Source organism: Varanus komodoensis, unplaced genomic scaffold (assembly GCF_004798865.1).
Source record: "Varanus komodoensis strain SLA01 unplaced genomic scaffold, ASM479886v1 scaffold24, whole genome shotgun sequence".
In the NCBI taxonomy this organism is placed as follows: domain Eukaryota; kingdom Metazoa; phylum Chordata; class Lepidosauria; order Squamata; family Varanidae; genus Varanus; species Varanus komodoensis.
Window position 1 is genome coordinate 11,706,866 of NW_025335641.1, and position 20,317 is coordinate 11,727,182.

General features: G+C 39.3%; 1 protein-coding gene across 5 annotated transcripts in view; it reads right to left on the reverse strand.

Moving 5' to 3' along the window:
- FNBP1L (formin binding protein 1 like) overlaps positions 1 to 20,317 on the reverse strand; it is a 78,402-nt gene that overhangs the window by 31,996 nt on the left and 26,089 nt on the right. For 3 of the 5 annotated variants that reach the window (XM_044432200.1, XM_044432199.1, XM_044432203.1), the window contains exons 3-8: positions 12,922 to 12,975; positions 10,503 to 10,650; positions 9,215 to 9,277; positions 6,420 to 6,524; positions 4,041 to 4,169; positions 485 to 631 (exon numbers count right to left, since the gene is read on the reverse strand). In XM_044432200.1, the coding sequence (XP_044288135.1) occupies positions 485 to 631; positions 4,041 to 4,169; positions 6,420 to 6,524; positions 9,215 to 9,277; positions 10,503 to 10,650; positions 12,922 to 12,975 (646 nt within the window). Of the gene's footprint in view, positions 1 to 484; positions 632 to 4,040; positions 4,170 to 6,419; positions 6,525 to 9,214; positions 9,278 to 10,502; positions 10,651 to 10,882; positions 17,394 to 20,317 lie in introns of those variants that run through there. The other 2 variants (XM_044432202.1, XM_044432201.1) reach the window with 2 other exon arrangements.

Below are 20,317 nucleotides of genomic sequence, written 5' to 3' on the forward strand. Positions count from 1 at the left end.
ATAAGAAAATAAGAATGCAAGCAGACCCAAAATTCCCATTGCACAATGTATAAGAAAGTCAGCCTCCTTCATTATACAGGCATTGTTTATACAATGGAGCACCGTGAAATACTTAATAGATGAGAAAGAGGTTGGGCAAAACGTGGAAAAACTGAAGTCTTTTCACATTCACTATCATTAGCTCTGCACAGGTTAAGTATGCTAGCAGTCTGTCTGGCAGGCAAGTTAGCCGATAAAGTGCCCTACTTTTGCTGTCTGATGAGGTCCACGTATATTGCTCACATGGAGCAGCAACCCCTGGAAAACATTAATATGAGGCCCTCTGGATGCATTCAACTTGATGGGCCACCATACTGAACAAGCTTGACCAATATAATTTCTAACCAGCTTATGATAGGATATGACTATGCTCCACAATATGTTAGATTTACTTCCAAGACAATGCATTTAAACATGCTAACCATGCAAAACAAACTCAACTTACCCTGCGTTCATCAACTGATTTTGCTGCAGCAATCATTCCTTCTAAACATTTTGAGACTATTGGAATAACTTTGCGTTCAGAATCTGCAAATCCCTTGTAGCATTCACTGAGTTTGATGGTTCTCCGTTCATCCATGTCTTGAAGATGCTACAACAAAAGAGAGATTCAATAACCTTATGCTAACACTATGCAGATGGTCTAAATCAGAGGTGGGATCACATTTCTGTTTAGGGAACCTTCCAGAGGCACTAGAAACTGTAAAAAACGTCCAGCATCAAAGACCATCCCACACTCTCACTTTCATGCATACCCACAGAGACTTCATTTATAGCATACCTTTTCCCACAGAGATCCAAATTTACACATAATATACATTCAGCCATATGCACATACAACTCCCACACGAGACAAACTTATCCCCTAAAGGCAAAAAGCCTCCCCTGGTCCAATGGAAGATTCTTTAAAGCCTAATTGCAGCACCAGGAGCAAATTTTTCAAAAGTTGCCCCAGCATTCAAAGGGAATTAGGCCTTCCCTCTCCAGCAACAATGCTCCCTCCACATCTTGCATGGTAATTAGGCTTTTGAAAAGCCTTTATTGGCACTAATGGAAGGTTTAAAAAAAAAACCAACCTAATTGCTGAGGCTGGAAAGCAGAGAAGAGGTGGTAGAATAGATTGGAAGGCTGCCCTCAGGTCTCCAGATGCTGCTTTTAAATGCCACATCAGTGTACCCTCCCTGATCTATGATTTAAAAGAGGATGGGGTGGCTGATATGCAATGCATGACTGAGACCTGAGTGGGTGAACAAGGTGGGGGGAGTTAGTTTCTCCCGGCTCTGTCCGGGAGTCCGGGGACTTAGTACAGCATCAAGGAACACTGGAGGACAGGTTGGCGGGGGAGCAGTGACAGTGACAATGGACTGGAGGAGAGCTAACAACTTGAAGCTCAGTCCAGACAAGGCTGAGATGCTATTAGTGGGTGGTGCTTCTGACCAGATGAAAGGAATTCACCCTGTTCTAACGTGGGTTGCATTTCCCTTAAAGGAGCAGGTTTGTAGCTTGGGAATGCTCCCTGATCCATCTGTGTCTGTTGAGACCCAGGCGGCTTCAGTGGCTCAGAGAGCTTTCCGTCATCTTCAGCTGGTGGTTCAGCTGTGCTGCTATCTGAACAGAGATAGCCTGCTGTTATGATTCATGCTCTGGTCATCTCTAAACTAGATTACTGTGGTGCACGTTACATGGGGGGTACCCTTGAAAACTGTTTGGAGCTGCAGCTTGTGCAAAATGCAACAGCCAGACTAACAACATGGACTAGACGGTCTGATCATATAACACCTATTCTGGCTTGTTGCCTATATGCTTCAGAGGCCAATTCAAAGTACTGGTTTCAATCCGTAAAGCCCTACATGGTTTGGGACCACGATAGCTGACAGAAAGCCACTCCCAAGCTTCCTCCAACCAGACACTACAATCAAGTTCTGGGGCCTCTCTCTGACTGCCACCTCTTAGGGAGGCTTGACTGGCTGCCACAAGGGGAAGGGCATTTTCTATGGTAGCTCCCTAGTTCTGGAATGAGCTCCCCACAGAGGCCCACCTGGCACCAGCTTTACTAACTTTTCAGTGCCAGGTAATGACTGTCCTCTCCTACAGAGCATTCAGTTACTATACTGGGGCTTGCTAGCTGCTAAACAGGTCTGAAGACTGTTCTTCAAGTAATGCTAATTCTTGTTTTAAATTTGGTTTTAGATTTTGTATCTTAAGCTTTTATGAAATTTTAATATGGTATATTTTATATTGTATTTTATTGTGATGTTGTAAACCACCCAGAGAATGGCCATTGGGTGGTATTGAAATTAAATAATAATAGAAGGGTCACTTTTATATCAAAAGAAGACCAATCTTTATCATAGCTGAAATTATATCTGCAGGTTTCTAAATTATTTGACATACACATTTACTTGAAAATGTACTCATATTTTTGAAGTTTCAAGGCTAGTGGAGCCTATATAATAAAATCCCCAAAGTATTTCCTTAGAAATGTTAGAAAACCTTAAAATGAAATACAGTTCATTTACATGGACCTATCAATATTATTTTCCTTTTTTCAGTTTTAAGGTTCCCACCAAAATGCTCATAGCTATAAATCTTCCTCATAACAGGCACAGAGACCACAAAGGAAGAATGAGATGCTCAGGTCTGGGTGCTATGGAAGATGGAAAAGTGAGAGCCACTCCACTTACAGAGGGTGTTTGATTTGGCAGGAGGTATCAAAACTCAGGTTTCCTTTCAAAATGGGGCTTTTGAAAAAGCTAATCATTTTTTTCCTAGAGACACATATGCTTAATATATAGACAGTCCTTGAGTTATGAATGAGTTCTGTTCCTGAGAAAATGGAAATTTGTCCTTAAGTCAAATTTATATATAAATTGGATCATGTATAGTCAGCCCTAATATCTCTACCCACTACCTGCCCAAACTCATCAGCACCTCTTCTTTGCAGCAACGAAATGCTGGAGAGATTTCCCTCTCCAGATGGGCAGGGCTAGGAAGGTATGCTTTGGAGGCCTTCCTTTCTCCCCTTTCACTTCCATCCCCCCCCCCCCCCATGGTGAAGACCATTTTCCACAGTACAGGCTGTTTGTAACTCAGACATTTGTACTTGGGGACCACCTATTTACACACACACACACACACACACACACACACACACACACGGGTGTGTGTGTGTGTGTCCATTAAAATACCCTGGGTAACCTTTTCAAAAACTCTATTTGAATAGGTAGCCTAAGTTCTGATAGCTGTCAAAATTCCATGCTCCTGTAAATTGAGCGGCTTGTACCTTCTACTTTCCCAAGTATCTAGAGTATCAGAAAAGGGAAGAAAAGAAGCAAGACACTGAGAGAAGTCAGCTCCAACACTAGAGGGTCTTGCTGGGGAAAAGAGATGCATAGGTGAGTCCATTCTTCAACAAAAATATTTATATGGCTTTCTGTTAGCTGTCAGGGGAAAGCAAAGCAACAAATTAATCTCTTCGCGGCTCAAGAATTCTTTATAAAAGAAGAGTGACTCATACATATTTTAGATTAATTAAAAAATCCCTGATGAGTTAAAACCAGTGGAAGCATCCCGAACACAAGCACACAAGTTGAGATTCCACTGAATGGGATTTAGGGCTGAGGTTAGGGATTTCCCACAGCCATCATTAACTAAGAGGACAACTTGTTTCACATACAATGTAACACACACAAATGCTTGTTGAATATAACTGCTGTAGGAAAATCAAGCATTTAATACAAGCATAATTCAAATTTCCAAATCCCAAAGATGACAAACAGAATTCAGGTACACTTACCTTTTAGAGCTCTATTCCATGGTAAGCTAATAATACCATTACAACAGGAGAGGAGGGTAACTGGTAAGAGAAGTACTTTCTGGGGATATGTTTGCTTATTTAAATGAACCCATCACACTTTCTATCCTGAACATTTAATGAACATGTAGAAGCCATTCCACACACTCCAATAAATAAAATTTACTTTTTTAGATGGAAGGCATACCTTGTAAATTTGAGGAATGACAATATAGAAATGCTTGTGCTGTTCACCATTGAAATTTTGCAGTTGTGCAGCATATTCATTTTTGTTTTCATCAGCCATGTGCGTACGCAGGTTTAATTGCTGCTTTGCCTAATTAAAGAGAGGCTGATCAATACAACCATTTTTTTAATTGTTTAAACAAGATCTTAGTAACATATTCACCATAAGTACCATTACCCTTAATTACCATCAATAATGACTTAGTAGCCTTTCATTAGCATTTGCAGTATCACAGAAAGATTTTATATTTACAAACATGCATAACCATTTTCTGCATCTCCCCAAATATTTCTGTCATTAGTTACAGAAAACATTCACAGTTTTCGACTTTTCCACTAGGTAGTTTATTCTAACACAATATACAGGAAATAGAACCCAAGTGTGTCTATTTGCAGGCTAACCTCAAACAATGAATTGAAAAGAGACTTTTAAGTACCCACCTAGACAAACTGTCTCACCCAGGCAACAGTCCACTGACACTGCTTTGTACAAATTCACTCATTTCGGAAGGCAATAAATATATCATACAACCCCCCAAAGGAGTACATGTGCACACGCACACACAGAGAGCAAACATACAGACATGAAAATCTGGTTAGCGTTTCTGCCTTTAACATTCTCCATTGATTTTTTTTTCACCAGCATACCTTTTAGAATACAGCAAGTTAAAAGGGCAGATGATTTATGAACACTTCCTGGTCACATGAAATCATAAGGAAGCAAAAATTATAGCTTAAGGGCAAATCACAGGCAGAAGGTTCTAGACATCCTAGGTAGGACTAAGAAAGAATGCTGCATGAAACCCTGGAGACCTTTTGTCAGTCAACTTCGACAATACTGAGTTAGATGGACCAACTAGATGGACTAAGTATGACTAAATAGAAGGCAGCTTCCTAGGTTCCTGTGGTTTGCTGCTAATACTGATGAAAAATATGGGTTTGTTCACTCTTGCCCTAGTTACCTTTTACCCTAGTTCTCCTGCTATCAGTATCACAGGATCAATGCCTACTTGTATTTTAGTGAGATATATAAAAGATATAAAGATAAAAAAGATAAATAAATAAATAAATAAATAAATAATAAATAAATAAATAAATAAAAACAACGCCTTAAATAAGTTGGGAGTCTGTGAAAGAAAAAGTTATATGACAGTGGCAGATAACCTGAACTTCTCCTGATATTCTGAAATAATTATTAGATGAATAATCAAATGATCAGGGCTTAGCAGTTATAGTAACAAAAGCTGAAACAGCATTGGCCTGTCTTCCTCTATTGATAAGGGTACAGGTTCCATCACATATATGACATGCTAGTTGTGTCCGACTCTGGGGCCGGTGCTCATCTCTGTTTGTAAGCCAAAGAGCCATCGTTGTCTGGTGACGCTTCTGTGGTCATGTGGCTGGCATGATTAAACACCAAGGCCCACAGAACACTGTTACCTTTCCCACCAAAGTCAGATCTATTTATCTGCTTGCATCTGCATGCTTCCAAATTGCTAAGGAGGCAAGAGCTGGGACAAAGCAGCAGGTGCTCACCACCCCAGCATGCAGATTCAAACGGCCGACCTTCTAATCAACAGCCCAGCGGCTCAAGTTTAACCCACAGTGCCACTGCGTTCCCGTATTAGCTAGTGTAAAATCCAACAGTATCTGTACTCTGGCAGAATGGATTCCATTTCCCCCTGTAGTCCCCATTCTGACTGAACAGATAAAATCTGCTCCTGAGGATCAGGGCACTCTCCAGAACAGATTCAGTGGTGCATGGAGGACGGAAAAGCCCTACTGCTCAAACATTAGTCCAATCAAAGTCCAAAACGTTGATTGCCTTTCTTGGTAATGACTTTTGTTATAACATGAAAAAATAGCATTGTTTAAAGATGAGTAAGATCGAAAGATACTGATTACATGTTTAATTTAAGAATGCTATTAAGTATAAAATGTAAACATTGCTGCTTGTCATGAGATGTTAGCAGTAAAACAGAGAAAAGCAGAGAAAAAAATTAAGATGATTTATTATTGAAAATGGTGTAGAAATCTATGTTTAATTACTTGTATTCAATCATCATATAAAACTTTGCAATCAGAGAAGGGACAAGATGCAGCAGAACTCACCAAACATGATTACAGGATAGCTGGAAGCAGGTGTGATAAAATTCTGAGGTTAAGACTTCTTTTTCTTAAAATTCCTTTATTTTCTATATTTTAAGCCTGATTAGAAAATATGGTACCCCTTGATATATATATATTGGATTTTCAAAAAGTAGCACTGCCTCACAAAACTGTGATGTTCAAATATTGCTATAGGAGCAAAAACATGCTAGCATTTCTAATAAGATCTTACTTTCTCAACATCTGCTTTAGTGGCATTGGTATCATTGTCCAGTCTCTCGTAACACTGCTGTGCCTTTTCTGCTTCTCTGCACTCCCGCTCAAATTTCTTTTTGCTCTACAATGCAAGGATACCATGTTACAGTTATACATCAATACAATATACTTTTATTTCTTTATACTTGCTTACTATTGCAATTCAGATCCATAGCCTACCAATTTGCATTGTCCTAAGCTTAGCTACCATGTCAGAGTTAAGATGAGAAGGCAGCATGTCCTTTTAAATATTCAAAGGACTTATATATGTCCTTAGCTATTTCTTCTCCTCCCACCTTTATGACAGCAACCCCTTTGCCCTGTATTTGCAAGTTAATTTTGAAGCATCCCTGAGATTTAAAAGCATCAAGAAAGGACTAAAGGGGAAAGGGAGAGAAAGAAGAAAAATACTCTAGCTGCACAGTATTCGTTCTAATGTTTCTAGTGCAATAAATGTACAGCTGTTACTCACTGCACAGTATTGATATGTCTACCCTGAAGGTAGAGCTTCTGTTGCTATATCATCACACTTGCCCAGCATTTGAATCATATTTTCTTGTTCTTTTCCATAAACTATTGATATTCTAAGAGTATTGAAGGAGATGGCCTTTTTGTTCTCCCTGAACATAATTCAATAAACAAGGCAGGAGATCCCTGCAGAAACCAGTATGCATAATGACCAATTATAACCTTCTCCAACCCAGTGCTCTTCAGACATTTTGGACTTCAAACTCCATCAACTGCAGCCAGTATGGCCAATGGCCAGGAATGGTGGGGGCTGTAGTTCAAAACATCTCACCTAGTGCTTACTACTCTCCTCCTCAAAAAAGGAGAGGAAAGCTTGTGTAAACCATGTGCCTATTTACATGTGGTATGATATGAACAATGGAAAAGTCATGTCATAATGCTCCTCACCACACAAAGAAGAATATTAACCTGGTGTATGATCCAGGCTATTACAGTGCAAGGGTCAGGAGCCATAATGCCTGTGAAAGAATTGCTAGTAAGAGTACAAACAATTTTCTCTTGCCAATGCCCACACCTTTTCGGTGAGCTTTCCATTCTATCATGAAAAAATGCCTCCCCCACCTTTTTGCTAATATTACAAATTTTGTACTCTTCTGATGCTAACAACAAACAAAATATAACTTCAAAATATAGCAAAGCTAACACTTCTGTAGTGCATGCCCCACCACTTTAGGAATATTAACTTTACAAGGAATATATTTATTAGTTTTGCACTCCCTTTCATTGTTTAAAGTTAGTTCTTGAACATTCATCAAACCCTGCCTACTCCAACATGTAAACAGTAGCATAGCCATTTTCATGCATGAAGATATTTGTTCTCTCAGATACACTAATTAACTCTCACTCAGCAACCAAGTTAACTCCTTCCTCACCCACTGTATGCTTGCTTGACGCTCTAGAAAGATTGGTAGATGGACCAAGTCTTAAATTCTTGGAAGCTGATACATAAAATAATAATTTAGAGTATGACCCAGGAGATCGATGATTCAAATTTCACCTCCATCAGGGCTAGAAACAGGCAATGGAGCTGAAATGGATTTAAGAGACATCCACTTTCCATTATGTAATTAAAAAACCCAACCCTTTTGTCCCCCTATCACCAAGTCAGACAGATTCTGATGAAGGAGTAGATTAAACCACTACAAAACTCAACAAAACCTCTTTACCAGAGGGGAAAATGAGATGATGGTTCACTTCAAGAGCACAGGCCCCTCTCTCAAACTGCCTTCAGCTATAACAACTATATCCTTCCTCCAGCCCAAATAGTCTTAGGTAGGTGGTCTTCTCTCAATCTTAGCCTGCTCCTACTTCTGAAATAAGGGGATACCAGCAAACTGTAAAGACTTGAGTAAAGTTTACGGATAGAATGTTTATGAATCACTTTGTGTACTGGGGAGCAGCACTATAGATTGTTCTTAATATTATTACTACTACTAATCTCCTTTTCAAAAACACAGTGCTTCAAATGAAATATAGTTCCCTAGTAAAATGTTTAGAAGGGGGAGGGGAGGAGTCAGAGGCATGAAGGTTGACCAATGGAGTCAGTCTGAATGCAACCCATAGTTGCACAGTGTAATTCTACTAACATCCCTAAAAATTATATCAACATGTTTTAGAATAATGTTAGGTTAATTAAGAAAAAATAGTCTGAGACCAATTAGAATAAAAACTGTGTGCAGGGAAAGAACCTAAGACTGAAGAGGCTATGTCCCATCAAATGAAGTTACTAATTAGATTTGTATAAAAGGCTAAGGGAGAAGTAAATGAAAACCAACATCCATAGATGCAGGTCAAGCCTCACAGAAGTCACTGGAAAAATGCTGATTGATATTAACTGATCCATATAGTTGTTCTATTTTATTGGAAATTGTTCCCTATAATGATGTGCAGAGTTACAGGGCTAGGAAATATTTTCAAGAAATTCTAATATCACTGAAGTTTAGTTTGTAATTTCATCTAAGTGATATTCCCATACACAAGAGGCTGCTAATTGGAAAAGTAGTCCTATAAGGACCTCCACTGTAATGGAAATCATTATAATTAGAACTGTAAAGGTTACATTACTTGTATTCTTTAATTATATTACTTGGAATCTTTAATTTCCAATTTGCCTATGGAAAAAAGTGTGATGGCCCAGTGATCACAAGGTTTACCTACAATTACTTCTTTTTGGCACCAAGCATTCATCAAACTGTGTAATCCTAAGGGAAATACCATAGGAAGAAAAAGAAATGGAAGACTCACATTGTCCATCTGCTTCCAACACATGTCAAGATACTGCTGAGCTTTTCGACCCTCCTGAAGATGCTGGAAATTATAAACAAAAATGAGATAAAATAAAGTAAAAATGATCCCTCGTATCATTAGCATATTCTGTTTGGCTGAAGTGCCCAGCCTTGTATTATTTTAAAAATTGTTTCAAAAAATGCAACATGTAGAGCACTGAACAATGGAAATAAAGCAGCAGAAAATAATGTCAAAGAAAGGTGCAGATCATTACAATCACATATATATATATTCTCATCAAACATTACTAATACATATTCACATGTATATCTTTATATGCATTGTTTCTTCTGAGAAAAGTATACTTTCCATAGCTGTACTGAAATACAGCAGAAGGAACTGCTAGTCATACTATCTTATATTAATAGGGAAACTTTAAATTCTATTTGTGACACTTGAAAATTTCCCCCTTTCTATGGCTAAAATCCAAAGCAAATTTGTGCAAAGGAAACACAGGTGCAACTAATCTTCTGTTTTCACTGCTGCATTTCTTAGAGTTGATGAGGCAACCTGTTTTTAACACAATCTTTTAAATATTTATCATCATTCAATAAATGTAAGAGAACCTGTAGTAGGGTCTAAACAGTATTTAAATCTGCATGTGGTTTATAAATTGAATAATGAATATAAATAAATTTACACCTTGCTTGTCTATAGGAATGGTAGTGGCAAAAGTTCCAGAGAAATACTAGCTACACATGCAGACCTATTAAATCCATGATTCTGGACTGTATCACATCTCTCTAATCCTTAAACCAATGTGTGAGAATTAAAAGACAAATACACTCAAATGCCTTGGCTTTAATCTTAAACATAATCTTATTTATGTTATGTTAGATATTTGTATTTTATTTGTGTAAGCCGTTCTGAGACTTTTGCAAAGGACGGCATACAAATATCCTAAATAAATAAATAAAACACACTTACTTGGGATTATGCTACACTGAATAAGCATGCAGAGGTCAGTGCAGCACAAACATTAACTTATCACAAAAATAATTTGACAAATCATCCTTTTCTTTAAATGGGCTATCTTTCAGTAGTTTAGAAGCATGTAATGTTTGAAGTACATTACAGAGGGAAGTCCAACTACGCAACTTCAAGAACCGTACACTGCTACACCAAATACGTTCTTCCTACAAAAAATGCCTCTCTAAATTTTTGATCACTAGAATAACAGCAAAATAAATAGTTACATAAATTCTACTGGTAGCAGTATATAACTGAAAAGGAATTCATTCTTTACCATTTTTCTTTCTGTTTTGAGATCATGAGAATATCTCATCAGTTCTCCATATACCCTATGCCCCAGTTCCTCTGCTACTACCTCTCGTTGTCCTGCGTAGTCATTTAATTCATTGAGGATATTATAAAAGGCTATACATGAGGTAAACCTGACAAAATAGAGCAGAAAAGAGATGTCACATTTCTTTATTAAGTAGTCGTGGCTTTTGTTCTTCAAAGGCAACAGAAAATAGGTCACAATTTAGCATGGTATAAAACCTTAAGAAAATTAGTTGAAGAGTAGTGTACACAGCAGAGACACTCAAAACACACATTTTTTCACACACTTTTTAAAAAATGGAAAATAGATTTGAAGAGGTGGAAAATAATAAAGAATACTACCTGGAAAGCCCTGCAGTATAGTAGTATCTCCTAAGATGCGAAATGGAAGAACTGAGCTTAAGAATGAACTTAAGTTCCTAGGCTTGGGAAGCTGAACTTGTTGCAGAGATGATTTGCTTGATCTTGAGGGTGGAACATGCCAATCATACCACTCATATGCATCCCGATGGATGATCTACTGAACAATTTTGCTACCAGCTCTGTAGACAGCTGCCTGTTTGCCTGCTCACCTCTTGGGTTGGAGGGAAAGGTGCCACACTATTGCTGGCACTAAAAAAACGGGGAGTGAAAAGGGAAGAAGGAGGAAGGAAAAAAATAAGGGTAGAAAATGTGTATGGAAGGGGAGAAACAAAAAACAAGTCACTGTATTTAAAAAAAATAGAACTCTCTCATAAATCTGTGGGATGTTGGCATTTTAAGTTGTCAGGTCGAACTCCATATCAGCATCTGGAAGTACTGTTATCCAGCTTTCTTTAGAAGATGTTAAAGTAAAAACGAGTTGCTCACAATGCTCTCCCGTGAGAAATACGTTTTGTTAATCAAGTTAAATCCTGCTCGTTATTAGATGTTTGGGTAAGCATATATGGTCCACCAGGTCTCTCTCAACCCAATAATAGTTCCTTTAATAGTGGGCTTTGTTTTAGAGGGAAAAAAATTGTACCTTTTAAAAAAGTAGAAATAAGGCATCCCTAGCCAGAGGCATAAGAATAAAGCTGATGAACCCTGTGAAATAAACCTGGTTTCACTCTTTCTGTCTTAAAGGAGCTAGGCTATCTGAGTCAATGGTCTGAGGCAATGGCACTTCCAGTAGTGATAGTGATGGTGGTGGGGAGTTTTTGCTATGTGTCCTTTTAGCATGACAAATATTGCCGACTAAATCAAGCACAGAACAGTGAGAAATTTGCTCCAGATGAGGTTCCTTTAAATACTAACAGTGATGCTACAAGGGAAGGCTACACCACACAGCATGCCAAGTTTGTCAGAAATTTACAGCTATGCAGAGTACCTCTACAGTGTTTTTGACGTACAGCTTCACAAAGGAACCTCGTCTTGGACATTCAGCCCCTTTTTGTAACCAAGCAGCACTGTTACTTACAAAGTGTCAGTATACTTTATACTGCCTTCAGACATCGCCCCCACCAAAAAAAAGCAACATTACGTGACTAGTGTCTAGCATATGAGCAGAATATGCAGCAAGAAGAACACAACGAATTAAGTGATGAATACAGGCCTGCTGTCAGAAACAATAAATGAAGCAGTAAACAGGTTTCTGGGCTTTACCCACCCACTTCAGACTGTTAGTGGGGGATTGCATGGTTGGGTGACCCTTCCAACACAGAAAACTAGGTATCCAGAGAGAAAGAATCTAGCCTCCCCTTCTTCTAGTGAATTGCTTTGTATGGAGAAACATTCAACCATATTATACGTCACCAGCAATAAATGGCACGGTCCAGAAACAAGTTTATATCTTTATCTTTACTATGAAGTAACTAAAGAGTTCACAGCAAAATCCAAAATATGTGGACATTATGTTAGGGACTCTTAGGAGAGTAATTTACCCGCTCCTTCCAATTTCTTATCTTTTGGAAAGAGGTTCACATAATTATACTCTAGTTTCTCCTTGTAATTTCTGAATGTATAGAGCAGTATCCAGTGTACATCAGCTGAAGAGGTGTGTGTGTGTGGGCGGGGGGGGGGGGGTTACTAAGGAACATATTGTACAAGAAGCAAATGCCTAGCCTAGTGAAGTTACAGTGAGTTGGTCAAAAGCTCACAGAAGCAAAATCAAACTTCTGGATTTAAAACTTGTACAAGCTTGAAAATTACGTTTCTACAGCTAGCACATTTTCACTAGTGAAATGACACAATCAACCAACCTCTCGAAACCGACTGGTGTTAAAACACCCAAATGAATGCAAACTTTAAAAAGCATACAAGCGTATGGGGATTGGGGCCTCATTCAAGTGTTTGCAGAAAATAGCACTGATTAAATATAATAATAGTTTGCTGTTTCGCATTAGCAAACCCATTCATTTTACCTGGGCTCTTCATCTTTGGATGAACGTTTAGGACAGTACTTCTTCACCAAATTTCTGTTAAGAAAAGAAAATATACGTATGTGCTAAAAATGCACAAAAGTTCTAGATCTGCCCAACTATTTTTTTAAAGCATCAGTCTCAGCCTTGGAGAACAAGGAAACAATTTTCATATTTTTATCTAGATATTTTACATACCTTAATCATTTCTCAGATAAAAATTATATGTGTTCATTTATATATGCCATTGCCTCTGTCAGAACACACCATGATTCTTCACATTATAATTCTTCACACTATAATGCTGATTTTCTTAACAATGAGCCCATCAGAAACAAGATCCAGTAAGTACATACCAAACACACAATTTATAACACAGAAGCAGTCAGTTTATTTTTTCTCAGACACCAAAAATAACTGAAATGAAGCTTGTTTTCCATTTACAAAATTACAGCTTGAGGAATAGTTATTCATAAAATGAACTGATCTACAAAAACAATCAAGGTGGGCCGTATTTTCATATTTTATTTGCTTCTTGCCAAATTATATAACAATGCCCTTAACATTGGTAAATGTAAACATGAATACCAGAATTCTTAAATTTGGTAGGTAGCAGGGGCAAACGTTGTTCCACTGTTGAACAAGTCTGGGGACAAAGTTGAACTATTGTGTTCATCTCTTTCTACTCAGGATAACCATGGCTAAAACAATGGCAAATGCATTTTTCATATGGACACACTGACAGATTACTTTGTTATTAATAATTACAACAAAATCTTTTGCTGCCTGCTTCCAAAGTGGTAAAAAGATGCTTTGTTTCAGCCAGACAGGCTGTTCTCCAGATGAAGCTAAAGAGCAGCAGCAGCAAAATGACTAGTTTAAAGTGTTTTAAAAGAGTTGAATTCAGAAGACATTCCAAGGATTCCAGTGGCCTCAAGTTACTTCACTGCCCACAAATATTCCCACAAAAGAATAATGTATATATTTAATGTTCTTTAGCAGGAAATCTATTTGTTTCCCTAACTCATATTTTAAGGAAATGGAACTAAACTTCTGTACAATCTTCCCTTGTGTTACATTGGGTATACTGCCATAGTTAAAGTCAAATTCTCTTACTATACTCTTTGGATAGTTATATTACATGCAAGTTACATTACATCTAAACACTGCAATATTCTCATTTAACCTTTAGTCAAAGAAAGCCAAAAAGCTAGGACTGAAAAAAAATTAAAACATTTCAAAACTACAAGACAATAACAGTAAGAATCTTCCCCCACAAAGGGAACCACCAAAGAATATCCTATTTTAACAGTTAACATGCATTTTGTATTGAATGTGCTAGAAGTCAATGGGAGAAGCTGATGCTCAGAGAGTGATTCTATGGCCTCTGGACATCATTTTGAAGGCCAAAGGATCAGATTCCCAGATGCATGGTTAGATCAGGGCTCTGACCTCAGGGCTGGGAATCTGTGTTCTGATCCCCCTACAATGTATCTGGGGAACACTTCAGCTTCCTGCTCTCCCCATATATTTACTCAGCCAGATGGCCGAAAGCTAAAATGCAGAGCAGGAGGTGCAGCTAGGTAGCAGTGGCTTCCAGCATTACTCCCACTCTGCACTAGATGCTCATAAGTTCTGACTTCAGGGACTTAAAAGCATCAAAAGCACAATCAACAGGACTGCACCCTTAACCTGTTATACCAGAGATCCAAGTTCTCAGTCCATGTCTCAAAGAAATATGTGCACATATAGTCTAGAAGATTAAACACAAAGGTGCATGTGTTATTTAGGTCATGTACAAAAAAGAAGGGTTGTATAATGGACACCAAAGAACTGAACAGTGATATTTTACTTACAGTAGTATATTCTTCACAAACATGTTTCTTCTGTGGGGAATTTAGTCAGCTATAGCAAGTATAAGAAAAGCTACTATTGCGGTTTTGCACTAAATTCCATAAGGTCCTTTTTCCAACCCTAAAATTCCATGAATTTATTGTGCTTAGTGGTGGTATAAACATACCAAATATTTTCCAGGACAGTATGGCACTTGGGCTGCTTCCAGACAAGCATTTAGTGTCAAATCATCATTCACTCACATTTCATGGGAGTGCTACAGGATGTTATCATTCATTTGTCATCTTGCCATGCTTTCCCAGCACTACTTCCACTTTTCTTTTTTTTTTTAATTGCAGAAAGTCCTATTGTTTTTAGGACAGAAGAATAACACAGTCTCCACTGGAGCAGATACCCTTAGTGCTATGATTCTGTCTCTTTTTAGAGTTGTGATTTTGACATTGTAAGTAACCTACTGGACAGGGGAACTTGTTATAGCTTAGCACACTCTGACTAAGTGCACACAACATGGCAAGCCATCATGGCTAACTAGCTATTGTAGGATGATAGGTTATCTGAACCCAGACTGTTTCCCACAGGGGTGGCTTGTTTAAGGCAACAAGTCATCCTCCCAACCAATGTCTTGAAGCAGAGGTTGTTGCACCCATGATCGGTCATATCACCGAAGCCTGGGCCACTGAACCCACAGTGATGTCTCTCACTTTCCCATTTTCCAAAGCACCTAGAATCAAGGGAAAGAAAAGGTGGAGAACATAGAGAATGGTCAGGTCTAAACAAACAAACTAGAAGATCTCACTTCAATTGGAGTTATCTACTTGCCACCTTATTTCCTGAGCAAAGTTTCTCCCGTAGCATCTCAAATGAAAGGACTTGTAGACTTGCTCTGGCAGTATCCAGGGATGGCACTCCTGTACTTTGAGAGAGGACAGCACCTAGGGCACTGATGGGCACTGCATATAATCATGTATGCAACTCTGAACTACTGACAAAAAGCGGGGAGGGGGAGAAAAATCTGTGCAAATCTCAGGCACAAGGAGGAGGAAGAAAGAGGTAAACCAATGACAGCTACTCCAGTGTGCCACTTGAGCACTCTGAAGGCATTGGCACTTGTAACTGGTCGCCAGCAGGTGGAAAAAAACTAGTGAAAATGATCCTTTCACCTCTTTGCCACTGAGAGCATCCTAGCCTAGCTTTGTTAAGGGGATACTTCCACTGATGAAACATCAGCTGGGGTCTAGGCCATACCAGAAATCTTTCGGCACCACACTGCTTATTTTGTGTGAAATACACACTAAGATATAAGCGTGGATAAGAATCAGAAGTTATAAGCAAACCTGTTTTATTTGCCTAAAAATAGTTGAGCATTACTGTCCAGCTACCTGATACCTGAAATTTCCTTGTTACATTATATTTAGTTTATGTCTGTTCAGATTCTTGAACAAAGTGAGAATGTTTAAAATCCAACTCATTATTATTCAGGAGTGACACAATGCTGTAACCAAGCAACAGTGCAAAAGCCCTTTGAAGCAATTTTCTGGTATGTTAAAGATAAGAAAGGAAAGCCGACACAAGCACATATTCTGACATTTTTTGCTGGTAGTGGGGGAAGGCTACAATTGAAGGTAATGAATTACTTTGTTGGTGGTTGATCTGCTTTATCTAATTTTTGCAATATCTAGGCTAAATCACTAAAAAGACTGGAACACCTAGAACCAGACTCTATACATACACCAACAACCTTCTAGAAGAATCACTGAAAAACAGAGAGATAAGATCAATCAAGATGTTGCCATTACAGTTTGATATAAGTGGGATTATGGACCAAAGACAATATTTGCAGTAATATAATATAGCGAACACTGGACAACAGGCTGGCAAGAGACAAGAGAGAGTGGCTGCAACAACATATGGAATTAGAAGACTATAGTGTTCTGCCACACAGTGGGATGCATTTTATCACATCTTCTTTCCCCCATTTAACTAATCAGCGAGGAGAAAGAACAGAATGCACAATATTCCTCAAGGTAAATGCTACCAATACACTGGCTTATGATATCTTGCTTTCACAGCACTGAAGAAGTTACGGACAAAGACCATGTAATAAACTGTCACCTGTAATACCCATTTTATAACCCAATAAGGCCACAAAATGTGAATTCTAAATGGCAAAAAAGTGTTTTAAACAATATTTAAAGTTGGACACTTCACATTGATATTATCCTATTATACCAAAAACTAGAAAATTCTGATATAAATGAAAAGACAAAAAGGACAGGCATGCATACAATTCTCGTTAGGAAAGAAGGACGGACGGACAGACAGAAGGAGCGAGCTTCTGAAGCTGTCAAAGAAACAGAGACATGCTGGATCAGACAAAAGGTCTGTCTTGCCCAGAATTTTGTTCCCACAGTAGCCAGCCAGCTGCCTGTGAGGAAACCTCCAGGTAGGACAGAGGAAAATAACACCACCACAATTGTGTTCCCCAACAACCCTCGTACATAAGCATGCTGTCTCTTACACCAGAGTACAGTGGTACCTTAGCTCACAAACCTAATCAGTTCCAGGACTCTGGTCGTGACCCAAACTGGTCATGACCCAAGTTAAATTTCCCCATAAGGTTCAATGTAAATAAGGTTAATCCGTTCTGACCATTTTTTAAATCAGAAAAATGTGAAGAAAAGTGACAACAACAAAGACTGCAGCCATCTCCCTCCCCCCACACCCCAAGCACAAGTGTGGCCATCTCCCCACCCCCTCAGCACGACCGAGATCGTGCCTGTCATCTGTGTGCACGCCTGTCATCTCTGCACGTGTCTGTCATTCCGGCGCACTGGGGGTTTGGGGGGAGAGAAGGGCATGATCGCAGGCACACTGGGGGAGGGAGAGATGGGCGCAAACGGTGCGCTGGGGGTGAGGAGATGGCCGCGATTGCAGTTCTGTTTGTGCAGGGAAGACATGCCTGATCAGAGGCGCACTCCTGCAGGAAGGACAGGTGGAATCTCGGCCATCTCCCTCACAACTCTGCTTCACTGCTCCCGTCTTTCGTGCAGCAGCGCACCTCTGATCACGCACCCAAAGTGGTGTTCGCAACCCAAGTCGAAATTTTTCAGAATTGTTCGTGACCCGATTTGTTCATGAACCAAGGCATTCATGAGCTGAGGTACCACTGTACATGGCACCAAGACTAGACAATTTCCTCAGAGAATTTCATAGCAGTGCCAAATAATTTCCCAGTTGCAATTTCCACCAAATAGAGTAGAGCAGAGTAGTTCAGAGCAGCAGATGTTCCCAAGTTAAGATACTGAGAGAGACAGGAGCGGGAGCCAATATTCTAAAAGCAGTTCAGAAAGAGAGAAACCTGTCCTAGGAATTTGGCCTTTCTTGGTTTAACAGGCGGCTATGGAGATTTTTGAAAACTATGAAGAAAAATCATGCATCCCTTGAAAACAAGGGAAATAGTTGGTCATTTCATCTATAACCAAATTTAGTTTTCCAGACCTAAAGATCCATCATTAGTCCAGACATGTATACTGCTGCATTAAGAAACAACTATCACTACTTAGACGTTGTGAAGCCAAATTGGAATTCAGAATTATTTTCAGAAGCAAGAAAAATGTGTACTTTCCTTCTACTGTCTGCAATTAAAAGCCACATTGACCAGATTTTAATGAAGTTCTGACCATCTGTTCCAGTGCTTGAGTCTTGGTTGGGTTGAAGTGAGGTTGTGAATCTCGGCAAAGGGATTGGCATGAGGCAAGGAGATGGATGGTCTAGCGCCGTCCATATCGAAGGAGGACATAATGGAGGCTCCCTCAGCACCAAGGTGCCTTGTTCCATTGTATATTGGTATGGAACATTCTTCCATGCTGAATGAAAATACTGCTTCTTTTTCTTCGGTTTGCTTGTCTTTAGTGGTCCCTTTGGTCTTGAGGTGCTTTTCTCCTTATGTTTCTTAGGAGACTGAGACCGTTCTGAGTGCTGTTTAGAAGACTTGGCACTCTCACTATGATCGGCACGTGGAGGGGCACTTCCTTTGGTGGCTGAAGGAAGGCTGAGCTGTGACCTCTTTCATTGCGATCAAGGCTCTATCCCACAGCACTTTCTTGAGGCGATTTTCTTGATTGTTGCAAGCCTGTTTGGTGACAGACTAACAGTGGACGCATTTGTCCACACTATGTCCTTCATCCAGACCAGGGGTCAGCAACCTTTCACATTCAAAGAGCCATTTGGACCCGTTTCCCACACAAAGAAAACACCGGGAGCCACAAAACCCTTTTGACATCTAAAATAAAGATAACACTGCATATATCATTTTTTACCTTAATGCTATGTATATCTTCATTATGGTTTAGCTGCAGCTCTTGTTCAGTCACTAAAAACTGTTATTTTTAATCTTACATTATAAACTAGTAGGACTCCTTTCATATATTTTGAATAGAAGAACAGCTTCCAGAAGAGTCAAAGTCAGTGCTAAAGGGCTGCATGCATTAAACAGCAACCCCCATAAGTTCGTCAGCAGTAAAAGCAAATGAATCTACCCACGTACCATTAAACATTTGGTTTTCTTCAGAAACTTTTCTTTGATTTATCCATGGTTGGCCTGGGGGGGGGGGGAGTTCAGTAAATCTGATTAGCAGATAAAAAGTCAAGTGATGTGAAGTGTGACAGGTCCCAAGCGCAGCTTTTATCATTCAGAGGAAGGAGATAACATTTGGACAAAGAGAATCTTTTCAGCAGCTGTTTAGTGTAACATGAGAGCCTGCAAGAAGCTTGTTCCACTCTTTCCCTGCACAATAGCAAAGGAATGTAGCAATTTACTTAACCAGCTAGAGCAGGGTTCCTGAGTGGACTCCTCATCATCACCTATTGGTACTTTGTAACTCGGAGCCTCAGTCGCAGATCAGCGGCTGTGACGCATATTTTGGGCTCCGGAGCCACAGCAGAGGGATTCAAGAGCCACATGCGGCTCTGAAGTCGCGGGTTGCCGACCCCTGACCTAGACAGAGCAGACAGAGTGAGCACAAGTCCATAGAGGCATCTTCGCTCTGCACAGCCTTACAGAACTCAACAAACATGGCATCTTTGGTATAAAGACTTTGTAAGATCCTCTCAGAGGAAACCTGGAACCATTTTTGCTTCCTTAGATTTACACTCACTAAGCATCTTCAAGTTTGCAATAATCACAAAATCAGAGTCACAGTACACAGGGAAAGCACATTATACAAAGAAAGCAGATTAGTATATTTTGCACGGAAGTAGTATAAATTTGGCTTTTCCAATACTGTTGCCTGATGTCCAGAATGCCTAGAGAAGAGCATTTGGCATCACCATATCCATGAGCATTTTCTCTTAAATAATCTGTTAATCAGGCTTCAATGGACGAGATTCAACCACTTGCTTAAAGGCCTCAGTGAAAGCAATGGGAATTCAAAGCATTTAACTTTGGGTGGTTTGTGACCAAACAAAACAAATAGTATATAGTAGTAATGATAGTAAAACAAAACTATTCTATACCCAAAAAAGCTTTTCTAAATTAACAGTAGAG